General features: G+C 44.3%; 1 protein-coding gene across 1 annotated transcript in view; it reads right to left on the bottom strand.

Annotated features, from left to right (window-relative positions):
- Positions 1-12,264, bottom strand: part of LOC147448979 (uncharacterized) — a 65,034-nt gene extending 52,770 nt beyond the window's left edge. The window contains exons 1-2 of the mRNA XM_086521368.1: positions 12,054-12,264; positions 11,904-11,978 (exon numbers count right to left, since the gene is read on the bottom strand). Of these exons, the coding sequence (XP_086377494.1) occupies positions 11,904-11,978; positions 12,054-12,134 (156 nt within the window). The 5' untranslated portion in view covers positions 12,135-12,264. The remainder of the gene's footprint in view (positions 1-11,903; positions 11,979-12,053) is intronic.
- Between the last annotated feature and the right edge of the window lie 1,616 nt (positions 12,265-13,880).

The following is a 13,880-nucleotide window of genomic DNA, read 5'->3' as shown; positions in this document are numbered from 1 at the left end:
TGCCAAATCACTTCCTATTCTAGACTAACCGAACTGAACTGAACCCTTGTCATGAAGTAGCTTGTCCAAGTACACATAGGGTTAAAGGTGCATGTAACAAATGACGATGTTGACGACGACGATGGTGTCGATGACGACAGCGTCAAGGATGAAAACTGAAACGCTAGGCTTCCTGCTGGGGATCTACTACTATTGCGGTACTGCAGCTTGGATCCGCAACCGCCGAGTCCCACTAATGCTGAAATGCAAAAAAGCCAGGTTGTCTTGGTTGGATCTGCAAAACGCTAGGCTAATCTGGCTGGAACTGAAAACACTAGGTTGATCTGGGTTCTGCTTGGCGATGCGGCGAGGATCTGCAATTGAATGGGGAGGATCCGCAAAGATAAGGGCTAAACTGAAAACGCTGGTGGCTGATGGCTGTAAATGTTGATTTGCTGATGCTGAAACGCTGGGCTGAACTGTTGAGAAAACGTTGGGGAGCCTGAGAGTGCCTGCCGGTCTGCTGCGGTGCCTGCCCTTTCTGTGTCCCTGCTTCTTCTGCTTCTACTGAGTGCCCAATGGGTTTCTTTTATAGATCTTTAGCAAATTGCCCTACTTACTTTTCCAACAAAAGTCACTTATTAATAAATAAGTGAAAAATGTGTACTTTGGCAAAAAAGGGTTCTATGCTCTTGAAATGCTCATGATGGGTATTGAATGTCGTGCTAATGATAATGATGTGTGCAATCAGAGGGTATGCAACTATTCGAAGTGCCTCGACATGCACGGCCTACGCACAGGCTCACAAGGGTACCAAAACACTTCCTAGGTTAACCTGAACCTAGAAGTAAAAACAACTTGTCCACATGCACAAAGGGTTAGATGTGCACGTGACAACAAGTACCAAGTACTTGCAATACCTTAGCCTCTCTGGCGTTTTTGCACCAAATCAGCATCAACGTTTTCAGTTTTCAGGCATAGCCTCGCCACTCTGTCGCAATACCAGCCTCGGCATTAGCGTTTTCAGAATTCAGCCAATCGTAGCAGATCAGCCAACGTTTCAGTTTCAGCCAGCAGATCAGCCAGGGTTTTTCAGTTTTCAGCCCATGGTCGACATCGTTAATAGTAGATCAGCCCATAGCCGCGTCGCCACTGCAGATCACAACCAAAATCCCTAGCGTTTTTGCATTTTCAGCCCTTAGCCTCGCAGATCCAAGCACCTACAACAAGATCCCATCAGCATCTCAGCATCTAGGACCGTTGTATTAGCATTTGTGCAATCTAAAGCAAATACCTCTCTAGCGATAGAGTGGGGGGCCCTTGGAGGGGGTTTGGGACCCCATTTGATGTCAATCTTCTCTCTCTCTCTCCACCCCTCACACCATCTTCATTCACAGCATCATTCTCTCTTTTCTCTCTAGTCTTTGCACATCTCTCATGAGGTAAAAGGAACTCTCTGATTCAGTAAAAGGAACCTTGAGTATGCATTGAGCACACACCGTCAATCACTTCTGCTACACATTACAAGTGGAGAGAAAATCTATAAGCTGCATAGAGGATTTTGGCTCTGACAAAGAGATTGCGATGGACCACCTTTCTAGGGGGAGAGAGTCTGTGACTCGCCAAACAAATGCAGTGATCAGATGCGTCTATGACCTCGACGTAGAAATCCTAACCCTAAAACCCGTCACAGCTTCCTTCTGGACCTTGACACCATCTTCTCTTGATTCTTTCGTGTTCGCAAATTTCAATCGGTAATTGTCTCTACCCTTCTGTTCCATCACCCTTCGACGACTGGAATTACTGCTACCACAAGTTTCTGTTGTGCTATCAGACCCCTCTGATTTTTCTAAATAGCAGCCAGATATGGCACCTCTGACGCAAAATGTCAATGGCCAAGATGTGCCGATGATGCCTACTACAGTGCCCATGTTGCAGACAATTCCTTATGACAATTTGGGGGCATTGGACCCAGCGCGTTGCGCGTTTTACGGGTCTGTGCCAGCAGGGTGTGTGTCCGAGGGTTCAACCACGTCACCAGTTTGTGACAGTTACTCCCGGCACGAAAAACAACCTCTGTACGCAGAGTTGTCGCGAACACTTGCAAATCCGTCGCAGTAGAACCTTCCCTTCCCTTCACGTTGTGGCAGTTCTCCTAAGAGTGGGGGCGTCCCTATTTCTTTTATAGATTCCGGAGGCTAGCAAGAATAGCAAGGTGGGTGGTGATTGTCCTCCCAACGGTTGCAGGTGGGGGAAAGGCGGCAAAAATAGGGAGAGGAGAGAGAAAAGGACTAACGACATTTTTCTAGAGAGAGGAGAGAGATCGTTGTTAATATGGTGTTGCCCACTTGGTAAGTGGGCAGCCGGTCATGTTTTAGAAATGGTTTGAACCTCTTCAAAACTCAGTTTAAAATGTATGAGCTGAAAATCAATGCTTACTTAGCACTCCCCATGCGTCCCTGGATGCAACCTCACGCACATATGCAATGCAGACATAGACTCCCTCGTGGGAAATCGTTTGCTCTCTCGAAAAGCAGTCAAAAACATCCTGCTTTTATTCAAAGCTTCTCAAAACCCATCTTTATTCATGTGCTTGCATCTTTACGTGTATTTTTTTTTTTTCAAGGCACCAGAGGGCCCTCAAGGTAAGTGCTTATCCCTTCCAACTATTAACCATGAAACATGGTTAGGCAAGGGCCGCATATCATCGGGCAAGAGCCACGCGTAGGCATCACCATGGCCACCTAATTGATGCACCACGTGCTGGGAACGACGGAGAGAACTCGTAGCAACCAGTTAGGAACCTCCTCCTTGGGTGACCCACCCTAGGAGGAGGATGACTCAGTGTCCAAGGGCAAGATCCCTAGCAACGTGCGTCGTGAAGACCATGTGAGCACAAGGTGTCCCTCTAGAGGTGACCCAACGGGGGATTTGAACCCACAACCCATAGGTTGAGAAGCCAAAGCCTTACCATTAGACCAGCTCTTTATGCATAATTCTTACCCAATTCGGATTTCCTCCTCACCCCAACAAAATATTCCCTATCCGATGCTCCCGTCACCCATCCGTTATCCAATCTCTCCCACCAAACTTAAGCAACAACTCCTTCGCGATGCTTAATCACCCATCATATGACACATCAAAGATGTCCGTTCCCGATGACCTTTATCAATTCTTGTAGATCTACATTTCCCAACTTAACATTTCAAGTGCACACATTTAAATATCCTAATTTCATTAAATAGGAATTACTTGGGAAATAAGAAAATAGTCAATTTAGCAACATCCCTCAAACCCCAACAACCACCCCCTTCAGCCAAATTTGGGGTATTTTATCACAATCACTCATAGGTTCTAGATATTCCCTTCATGGGATCTCTTGGATACATCGTGGTGCTTCTCTCTGAATTTAACGCATCACGGTTCCCTAGGATACATCGTGGCGATTTTTAGAGGATCAATATAACACTATTCTCTCAGATTTTATCCATCACACAAGTAGACCAATGAAGAGTATTAAGGAAAGGTCTACCTCGGCTACTTTTCTTTGCCAAAGCAGTGATAGTTTCTTTAGATTTTTGGAATAGAGGGCTAAAAGAGGGTTTTTGTTGCTAATTGGACTATTTTCTTATTTTTAATGATTAATTTCTTTTTTAGGATATTTTATTATGTGCACTAAGAACTGTTAAAAGATTGTAGCTACAGGAACTGCCATCAGGAACGGACAACTCTGATGTGTCATTTGATGGGTGACGGTAAACATCGCGAAGGAGTTTCCGTACGTTCGGTGGAAGGGGCCGGGTTACGAGTGCCCCTGATGCGTCACATGATGGGTGACGGGTGCATCAGTAAGGGGGCATCCCGTAGGCTAAGGAGGAAATCCGAACTGAGTAAGAAAATACGCTTAAGAACACAAGCACAAGAATAAAGATGGGTTCAATGAAGCTTTTTACGAAAAGCAGGAACAATCGCGGGAAGGCAGACGCTTTCCCGCGAGGAATCTATGTTTGCATTGCATTCGTGCATGTGGTTGCATCCAAGGACGCCTGGGAAGTATTGTGAAATGCATTGGTTTTAATTTATAAGGTTTTATTGAGTTTTTGGGCAGGTTCAGACCAATTTTAAAATATGCCGGCGGCCCACTTAATAAGTAGGCAGCCACTTAGAAGATAAAGCAACAAAACCAGCCAGCGAATTCTCTCTCCCTATTTCGGGTAGAACAGCGCAAAAAAAAAAAAAAGCCCGCGATCTCTACGCGAGCAGCTATTGGTGCCGTGGCCAGGAAGCTATAAAAGCACCACATGCCCTCACTCAAAGGGGGTACCAACGTCAGCAAGAGAAGACTCTGCCACAAGAGATCGCGAGACTACGAAGCACGGAAGTCGCTTTTTCCCGCGCAAGAGCGACAGGTATCTATTGTGGATTCGCCATCGAATTGTTGTCGCGTGTTTGTGTGGTTTGTTTTGCAGGAATCTCCCGTCTTACGGGAAGGCCCTTAACGGGAAGTACGGCTTCACACCTAAGTCCCTTACGGGAAAGTACGGCTTCACGCCTAAGTCCCTTACGAGAAAGTACGGCTTCGCGCCTAAGTCCCTTACGGGAAGGAACGGCCTTGTGTCCAAGCCCTTTACGGGAAAGCACGACCTTCGGGTCTAAGATTACAGAACGGAGGGGTTTCCTTGGGTTCTCATGCTTGTATAAGAATTCTCCCTGAATAAAAGAATACTCTTAACGGGGGGGACCAGCCCATCTTCTGGTCCCCAATACTGTGTCGATCTTCTTCCTTCTCTCACATTTGCAAAGTATTTTAATTTTCAGATTTTCAAGTGCTCGTGTACGCTCCCGTTTTGTGACAGTGGTATCAGAGCTCGGACTCCTCTCTTTCTCTGCAAAGAAGGACGATTCCGGGAAGAACGGGAAGAACCATGTCGAGCCAAGGGAGAAGCGTTGAAGAGGAGCTTCAACAAGTGCAAGCTCAGCTTACGGAGTTGCAACAAATTTTACTGTTGCCAGACGTCCAAAAGCTTTTGGGCGGAATGAAGAAAACGAATGGAACTGAGGCAGTCAAGCATCCAGACAACACTGTTGGCTTGAGACCACAGGAGGCAAGAGAAGAAGAACGTGCCGAGGTGCACAAAGGATCTTCGGATCGTAATGAACGGCCTACTCCAAGGAAAGCCCAGGAAAAGCCGCTCTCTTTGCTAGACGAGAGCAAGGACATCTCTATCTCATCTCCATCTTACTCTCTTGATTATACTTCTACTTCTCGATCATCTCGTCAGAAGGAGGAAGCCGCTACTACTACTACTACTCTTCATCAACCTAAAGATAAGCCTCAATTCAAGAAGCATGGTCGCAAGTCTCAACAGCGCATGAGAGTCTTCAAATCGGGCGACAAGGACATCAAGTTCGAAACCTACAATGGACGGAGAGACATCTCCAAAGCACTGTCCTTCATCAGACAGTTTGAAGTCGCCTTTACCAATGGGCACTTCACAGAAAGATCCAAATTACGCCATGTGGGGATGCACCTCAAGGAAACGGCAAGTAATTGGTGGCTAGCCAAGATTCTGGAAGGTTCTCAGGCCAGAACTTGGGAGAGCTTCAAATCTGAATTTTATGAACAATTTCTTCCACCTAACTTCGAGCAGGACATACGGAAGGAATGGGACTGGCTTGCCCAGAAGGAACATGAAAGAGTAACGACTTATGTGGACAAGTATTGGTCGGTTCTTCTGAAGGTCACTCCCTTCATGAAGATTGCCGACGAGGAAAAGAAAAGAAAATTCGAAGCGGGTCTCCAACCACAGCTTCGAAAGAGTATGAAGGTGTATCCACATGATACTCTTCAAAGGATGATGGAGTCAGCAATCATTGCTGAGGATTTGCACTCAACTGGGACGCCCAGAAAGATGGAGCATAGCACTTACCGTGCAAGACAAAGAGGGGTCTACGATGACCAAGGGGGCCAAGGAAGAAAAACGTCCTCCATCTAGAGACGATGATCATTCTAAGAAGCCAGAGGGCACTGGCAAGCGAACTAAGTATCTTTCTCCTACTCAACTCCAAACTTTCAGAGAGGAAGGAAGATGCTTCTACTGTGGCAAGAAAGGACATATGAAACCGGACTGCCCGCTAAAGCAGCAACGGCAAGAACAAGCCTCTACGAGGCAAGAGAAAGCAAGGAAGGAACCCGCACCACCAAGCTCGAACTCAATTCTATATGTTCAAGGAAACACTTCTGATGAACTCCCTCCGGTACGCCCGGAAGATCACCGCATAGATCTCATACCGGGTAGCTCGCCCCCCAATCAAACCCCCTTATCGGGTGAGTCTTGCTCAGCAAGAGAAAATTTGAAGCAAGTCAACGAGCTTCTAGAGAAAGGGTTAGTACGGCCAAATGCTTCACCCTACTGCTCTTCAGTTCTATTGGTGCAGAAGAAAGATGGCACGTTTCGAATGTGCATAGACTATAGGTCTTTAAACAAGATCACAATCAAGAATCGCTTTCCAATCCCTCGGATTGATGATATACTTGATAAGTTGCAGCGTGCAAGTGTCTTTAGTCGCATAGACTTAAAGAGTGGGTATCATCAGATACGGATCGCCCCTGAGGATGTCCATAAGATTCCGCACAACCTTTGGACTATATGAATTTTTGGTAATGCCTTTCGGCTTGACCAATGCTCCTGCGACATTCAATCGCATGATGGACCGCATTTTCAGCCTGTATCGAGCTTTTACGGGAGTATTCTTTGACGACATACTCATCTTCTCTAAGTCAGAAGAGGAACATCGGAAGCACTTAGACTTAGTGTTTCAAGAATTGCGAAAGCATGAGTTGCATGTGAATGCAAAGAAGAGCGAGTTCTTTCTCTCAGAGATACACTATCTCGGCCATATAGTCTCTCACAATCAAGTGAGTATGGATCCTGCCAAGATCCGAGTGGTAGAAGATTGGCCTATTCCCACTACAGTACATGATGTACGTAGTTTCCTTGGATTATGTTCATATTATCGAAGGTTTGTCCGAGGATTTGCTCATGTAGCACGACCACTTCATGACTTGACAAAGAAGAAGATTCCTTTCAGATGGGGATCGAGACAACAAGGAGCTTTTGAGCGGCTCAAGTACTTGCTAAGCCATGGGCCTATTTTGATAGTGCCTGACTTAAGAAAACCATTTGAGGGTCACTGTGATGCTTCAGGCGATTGCATCGGAGCAGTGTTAAACCAAGAAGGCCATGCAGTGGCCTACGAAAGCAGACGGCTTAAGGATGCAGAGTTGCATGCATCAATCTACGAAAAGGAACTCACGGCTGTGATTCACGCCTTATCCAACTGGAAGCACTATCTTCTAGGAGCGGATTTTGTGATCAAGACTGATCACCAGAGTTTGCGGTATTTTCTTACGCAAAGGAAACTATCTGAGAAGCAGATGAGATGGGCAAACTTTTTGTCTATGTTTCACTTCCAGATCCTTCACACGGCTGGGAGTAAGAATGTGGTCGGAGACGCATTGTCTAGGCGGCCAAGGTGAACGCTATCACTTCGGTGTATCACCAAGAATTAGAAGCACTACCGGATTTGTATCCGAATGATCCAGACTTCTCCACCATTTGGAAAAAGCTACATCGTGGAGAGAATGAGTTTCCCTATTCCATTCGGGACAGTTATCTCTACTACCATCAGGCCATATGTGTGGCAGAACCATTAAGAAAGAAGATCATGGATGAAGCACACGCTTCGCCTTATGCGGATCATCGGGGTATTCTCTCTACGACCTTAGCAATGGAAAGATATTTCTTTTGGCCTAGCCTTAGAGCAGACATTGATAAGTATGTCAGGGAATGCTTGGTTTGCCAAAAAGTGAAGTATGATCGGCATAAGACGCCTGGGTTGCTACAACCATTGCATGTGCCTAATGAACCCTGGGAAAGTATTGCCATGGACTTCATCATGGACCTCCCTAGAACTCAGACTGGAAATGACGCGATCTGGACCATTGTGGACCGGTTTAGCAAGCAAGCACACTTTATACCAGTCAAGAAAACAATCAAAGCAGATCATATGGCTAGGGTCTTTCTAGCACAGATCTTTAAGCATCATGGAATGCCTAAGTCTATTGTGAGCGATCGAGATCCTCGCATGACAGGAAATTTTTGGCGTGCCTTGATGGATAATCTTGGTACAAAGCTGAATTTTTCATCTGCCTACCATCCTCAAACGGACGGGCAAAGTGAGATAGCCAATTCCACAGTATTGGATAAGTTAAAAGCTTATGTGTCAGACCAACAATCTGACTGGGAGAAATATTTGCCTCTTGTCGAGTATGCGTATAACAATACCATACACTCATCGACGGGGAAAGCACCTTTTGAGATTCTCTATGGTAAGCCTTTGCTTCCACCCATCCTTTTAACTAAGGATAAGATCTTTGCAGCAGATGAGTTTGTCCGGGATTTGGACACCACCTACGGGCAAGTTAGGAGAACTATTCTACCCTCTCAGGAAAAGCATAAGAAAGCTGCAGACAAGCACAGAAGGAATCTAGACTTAACAGTCGGACAGTTAGTCTTACTCAGGTTTGAGAAGGCAAGACTTAAGAAACAAGCGTCTCATAAGGGGAAAGTGGTAAAACTTTCTACCCGTTATTATGGGCTGTTTAAGATCACTGAGCGAGTGAATGATTTCGCTTTCCAATTAGAGCTACCGCCTAATTGGAAGATCCATAATGCTTTCCATGTCAGTTTACTCCGGCCGTATGTGGGACCGCCTCCAGCCAGCCTAGTGCTGAGGAACCTCCTGAGGTTGAGGAAACAGAAGAAATACTCCAACCGGAGCAGATAGTAAGTCATGAGGAGCGGTCTCTCAAACGGAAAGATAACACGGACGTATTTGGTTAAGTTTAAGAACTACTCGAATCTAGGATGCTCAGTGGATGACGCAGGAGGAATTAGCAGCTTATCCCAAGATACTGGGGGTATATGTCCAAGCACTACAGTTGAGGTCAACTGTTTAGAAGCCAGAGGGATGTTGCTAATTGGACTATTTTCTTATTTTTAATGATTAATTTCTTTTGTAGGATATTTTATTATGTGCACTAAGAACTGTTAAAAGACTGTAGCTATAGGAACTACCATCAGGAACGGACAACTCTGATGTGTCATTTGATGGGTGACGGTAAACATCGCGAAGGAGTTTCCGTACGTTCGGTGGAAAGGGCCGGGTTACGAGTACCCCTGATGCGTCACATGATGGGTGACGGGTGCATCAGTAAGGGGGCATCCCGTAGGCTAAGGAGGAAATCCGAACTGAGTAAGAAAATACGCTTAAGAACGCAAGCACAAGAATAAAGATGGGTTCAATGAAGCTTTTTACGAAAAGCAGGAACAATCGCGGGAAGGCGGACGCTTTCCCGCGAGGAATCTATGTTTGCATTGCAGTTGTGCATGTGGTTGCATCCAGGGACACCTGGGAAGTATTGTGAAATGCATTGGTTTTAACTTATAAGGTTTTATTGAGTTTTTGGGCAGGTTCAGACCAATTTTAAAATATGCCGGCCGCCCACTTAATAAGTGGGCAGCCACTTAGAAGATAAAGCAACAAAACCAGCCAGCGAATTCTCTCTCCCTATTTCGGGTAGAACAGCGCAAAAAAAAAAAAAAGAGGCCGCAATCTCTACGCGAGCAGCTATTCGTGTCGTGGCCAGGGAGCTATAAAAGCACCACATGCCCTCACTCAAAGGGGGTACCAACGTCAGCAAGAGAAGACTCTGCCGCAAGAGATCACGAGACTACGAAGCACGGAAGTCGCTTTTTCCCGCGCAAGAGCGACAGGTATCTATTGTGGATTCGCCATACGAATTGTTGTCGTGTGTTTGTGTGGTTTGTTTTGCAGGAATCTCTCGTCTTACGGGAAGGCCCTTAACGGGAAGTACGGCTTCACGCCTAAGTCCCTTACGGGAAAATATGGCTTCGCGCCTAAGTCCCTTACGGGAAGGAACGGCCTTGTGCCCAAGCCCTTTACAGGAAAGCACGACCTTCGGGTCTAAGATTACAGAACGGAGGGGTTTCCTCGGGTTCTCGTGCTTGTATAAGAATTCTCCCTGAATAAAAGAATACTCTTAACGGGGGGGACCAGCCCATCTTCTGGTCCCCAATACTATGTCGATCTTCTCCCTTCTCTCACATTTGCAAAGTATTTTAATTTTCAGATTTTCAAGTGCTCGTGTACGCTCCCGTTTTGTGACAGTTTTTCTAATAATTTATGTCCGCAACATTGAGGACTTCTCCTACTTGAGACAAAACTTACATGCACATGTGAATGTGCCTCCCCTTAAAATTAACCATAATGTTAATGCTTCTCTTAGGTACCTATGTCACATCTACCTCTATATCACTTGATTCATCATGGTAGTTCAAATTTAATTCATCACCAAGGTTCACAATAGTGATACATGAAGTAGGTTCGCACAACTAAGAGAGCTACAAAATTTTGTGAGAACATCTTGCAAATGGTGCTAGTGCATAAATATATTGAAGGAAAACCCTTACAATGATTTCATAGTGTGAATCAACTCCTACATCCATAAAGACTTTACTCCCCTTCTATGAAAGCTTCAAGGGAAGCACGCTTATATTGATATTGTACACCGCCCGTCGGATAGGCATCTTGAGATGTCGTAGTTGGAAGCAGCAATCGTTGCACGCAATTCCTCAGCATTTTGAGATGCACAAATTGCAAGGCGACAACTGATAAGGGTAGGTGTCACGAGCGTTTCGAAACACGCAACTGCTGGCAGCTAGTTCATAGAGCAACTTCTTGAGACACACAAAGGGCGGAGCCAAATGCAGAGCCATTGTCTTAAGCGTCTTGAGACGCACAGTTGATGGAGGTACCAAGCAGCAACAGACATTGATAGTCGCAACGATTTTGTAGGCATTTTGAAATGCTTCTAGGCGGCTTACACTACCGGTTGGGGTCGGTTTGCACGACATCTTGAGATGCAACCAAAGCCACGATCGTAGGCTCTGTGGGGATAGCCTAGGGCTTCCCTAATCGACATAGCTACAGAGCAAATGAGCGTGCACCAAAAAGAGGAGTTCCCATTTAGGTTTTAGGCCTTAAATAAGCTTACATCCTTTTCACACTTGAGGTGACTGCCCAAGTTGGGCTGAAACCCCAACAAAAGATAATAAGGTGCCACCTTATCTGAAAATGGGGCAACTATACCATAAATGGGTCAACTCATCGATAGAAGGTCCGGGACAATGATAACTGATCAAAAAGGGTACAAGCATAAGATGCAACCTAGAATTCCACCATCTGGTGACATCTTGAACATCAAATGCCATTTCTTAATACATATATTTCAAAAAGTCCAGCAGTTGGCAATGTAAAAACAACCACCTCTTACACAATTTTCGAGAACAATAAAAACCCTGGCAATTCTACCTACTCATCCCTCTCCTAACACCCTTTCGGTTGCCACATCACACTATCAGCACTTCTTAACACCCACTTCCGTGACAATTCTGGCTAGCACTTCACAAATACAGCTTCCCAGAACGATGCACCGCAAGTTGTAAGTATACAAGATCATAGTTTATCCCTAGAGCTAATGCTTAATTATAGGTTGTCATATTTTGCTCCCTAAACTGAGGCCAAATCGGGGATTAAATCAGCTATGTGACTTCAATGCTTAAATGTGCTTCAACAGAGAGTTTACAGCACGTTCATGTAAATGATTATGGAGGACATAGAAACTCATGCATGCGTGAGTTGAAACCTGCACATTTGTTTAATTACTTCCATGCAAAAATTCACACGCAAATTTATTTTTTTAGTAATGAAAATTCACACACACACACACACACACACACACACACACACATGCACTAGGGGAAAAGATAGAGTGAGACCTGACGGAGGCCTCCACCCAGCCGTAACGTTGGGATGCTTAATTGACCAAGGTCGAGCACTATATCACCAGGTGCCTGCGATTTTGAAGTCTAAATAACGGGCATACAACTGCGTGCAAGTCTCTCTCTCTCTCTCACACAAAAACTAACCACGATCTTGTTGATATAAGGAGATGACTCGAGCTGGCCGGAAGAGCGTTTCACGTCATTGTCTCTTGTTTCCATTTCCATGAGGCAAACGGAGCAGGCTGTGCTGACAGAACTACTTCATTAGGCTAAGAAGTGCAAACAAATAAGGGAGTTGAATCCTTCAAGTTAGGGGCTGATTTGGAAGCCCTTAGCTCAGGCCTCTCATACTATAGCGCTTTTTCTCGCCTACAAATGAGATTTTGTAATCACCTTTCATTATCTAATGAAATCAAGTGTGTGTTAGCAAAAGACTCTCTCTCTCTCTCTCTCTCTCTCTCTCTCTCTCTCTCTCTCACACACACACACACATATCGTCAAGAAAGTGAAGAAAGTACATGAAGCGACACATAGGAAGATTGACACCAAGATACATGCGGTTTTACAAGAATGCATACTACAAGAATCCCTTGGCCTTAAAGTCACGATTGGAGGTCTCCATTCACCATGATGCACCAGTAAGGACACTCGAAGAAGCAATCGACAAACTCAATGACATTCTTCAACCTGCAACATTAAGCCTGAAACCATTTCTTGGATCAACGACACACACAGGCATGTGCCACTCGAGCAGTGTATCCTCACCTTCAAGGACAAAGAAGAACGGATGAAGCTACTACGCCAATTCCACCTTTTCAAGGGAAAAACGTTTATGATCGACCACAAAACAACTCAAAATTAAAGCAAGCGAGCTCAAGAAGGTACACAAAGCCCGCAAACAAGGTAAATGGGCACTATAACGACGTGTTAAAGCTATCATCCAGGAGTTTCAAAATCCCAAATCGGCTCTCCCCATAGCTGACTCTCGCTAGGTTTTGTTTTTCCCCTTTTCTTTCCAACCTCTCAATGGACCCTTAGTCCTTTACTGATATGTATCATCATCTTTTGCTTAGACACTGATATCTATTTTTTGGCTATCCGTAATTGCCACAGTGAGCTACCTCACCCTACTAAAATCACCTAAACATTGTGTCTATCCTCGCCTTTTCATTGTACATGGACGTGTGTGAGTTAAGGGACTTTTTCCATATCTCCTTAAAAACATCAGCTAGTTAGTCACTGGACTAATTGAACCCAAAAAATAAATAAAAATAAAAAATAAAAGTATATTATGATCCATTTGTGTGTAAATATTGCATTGTATATAGGGCCTAGATATAGGAGTTTTTATTATAATTATTTTGATATATATTTATTTGTTTTTACTTAGGTGTGCGTTATTTGCCTAACTATGTTATGTACATTGACTCACCATTACCATAATTTTTCTTACCAAGGTACATACTCTTTATTTTATAAAAAGATATTTTCATCCAAACCTCTCTAAATTTTTGTATGAATTCACTCCAAGAAAAAATCACAAAAATACCTTTCACCCAATCATTTTCTTTTACAAAATTACTATTTTTTACATGCATTTTTTTTACTTCTCGTAAATATACCTACATCAATAAAAACAAATGAGGGTCCCCTCATTTGATTCCCTATATTTTCATATATTTTATTTTTGTTTTTATATACAGGTGACACTATTTTAGATTTTGTTTATGCACTAACTTGTTTTTTTTCATATATACCTATATCATATTAGTGGATAATCCACATCCATGCATGGTTTCAAATCCCTAAGAATCTATTAGGTCAATGCTCTCATGCAAGGAGGGACTCGCTCTTGGAGCCTTATGCAAATTCAACAAAAGAGGGGCCACTGGAAGACTTTTGCAAGGAGGAAAAACGGGTATTTTGGTGGAATTTTTGGCATCCACCTCCACTCCGAATTTGAAGAAGTCA

This window comes from Adiantum capillus-veneris, chromosome 10 (assembly GCF_014529385.1).
Source record: "Adiantum capillus-veneris isolate H3 chromosome 10, ASM1452938v2, whole genome shotgun sequence".
Taxonomy (NCBI): Eukaryota; Viridiplantae; Streptophyta; class Polypodiopsida; order Polypodiales; family Pteridaceae; genus Adiantum; species Adiantum capillus-veneris.
This window is presented reverse-complemented; position numbering and strand designations above follow the sequence as displayed.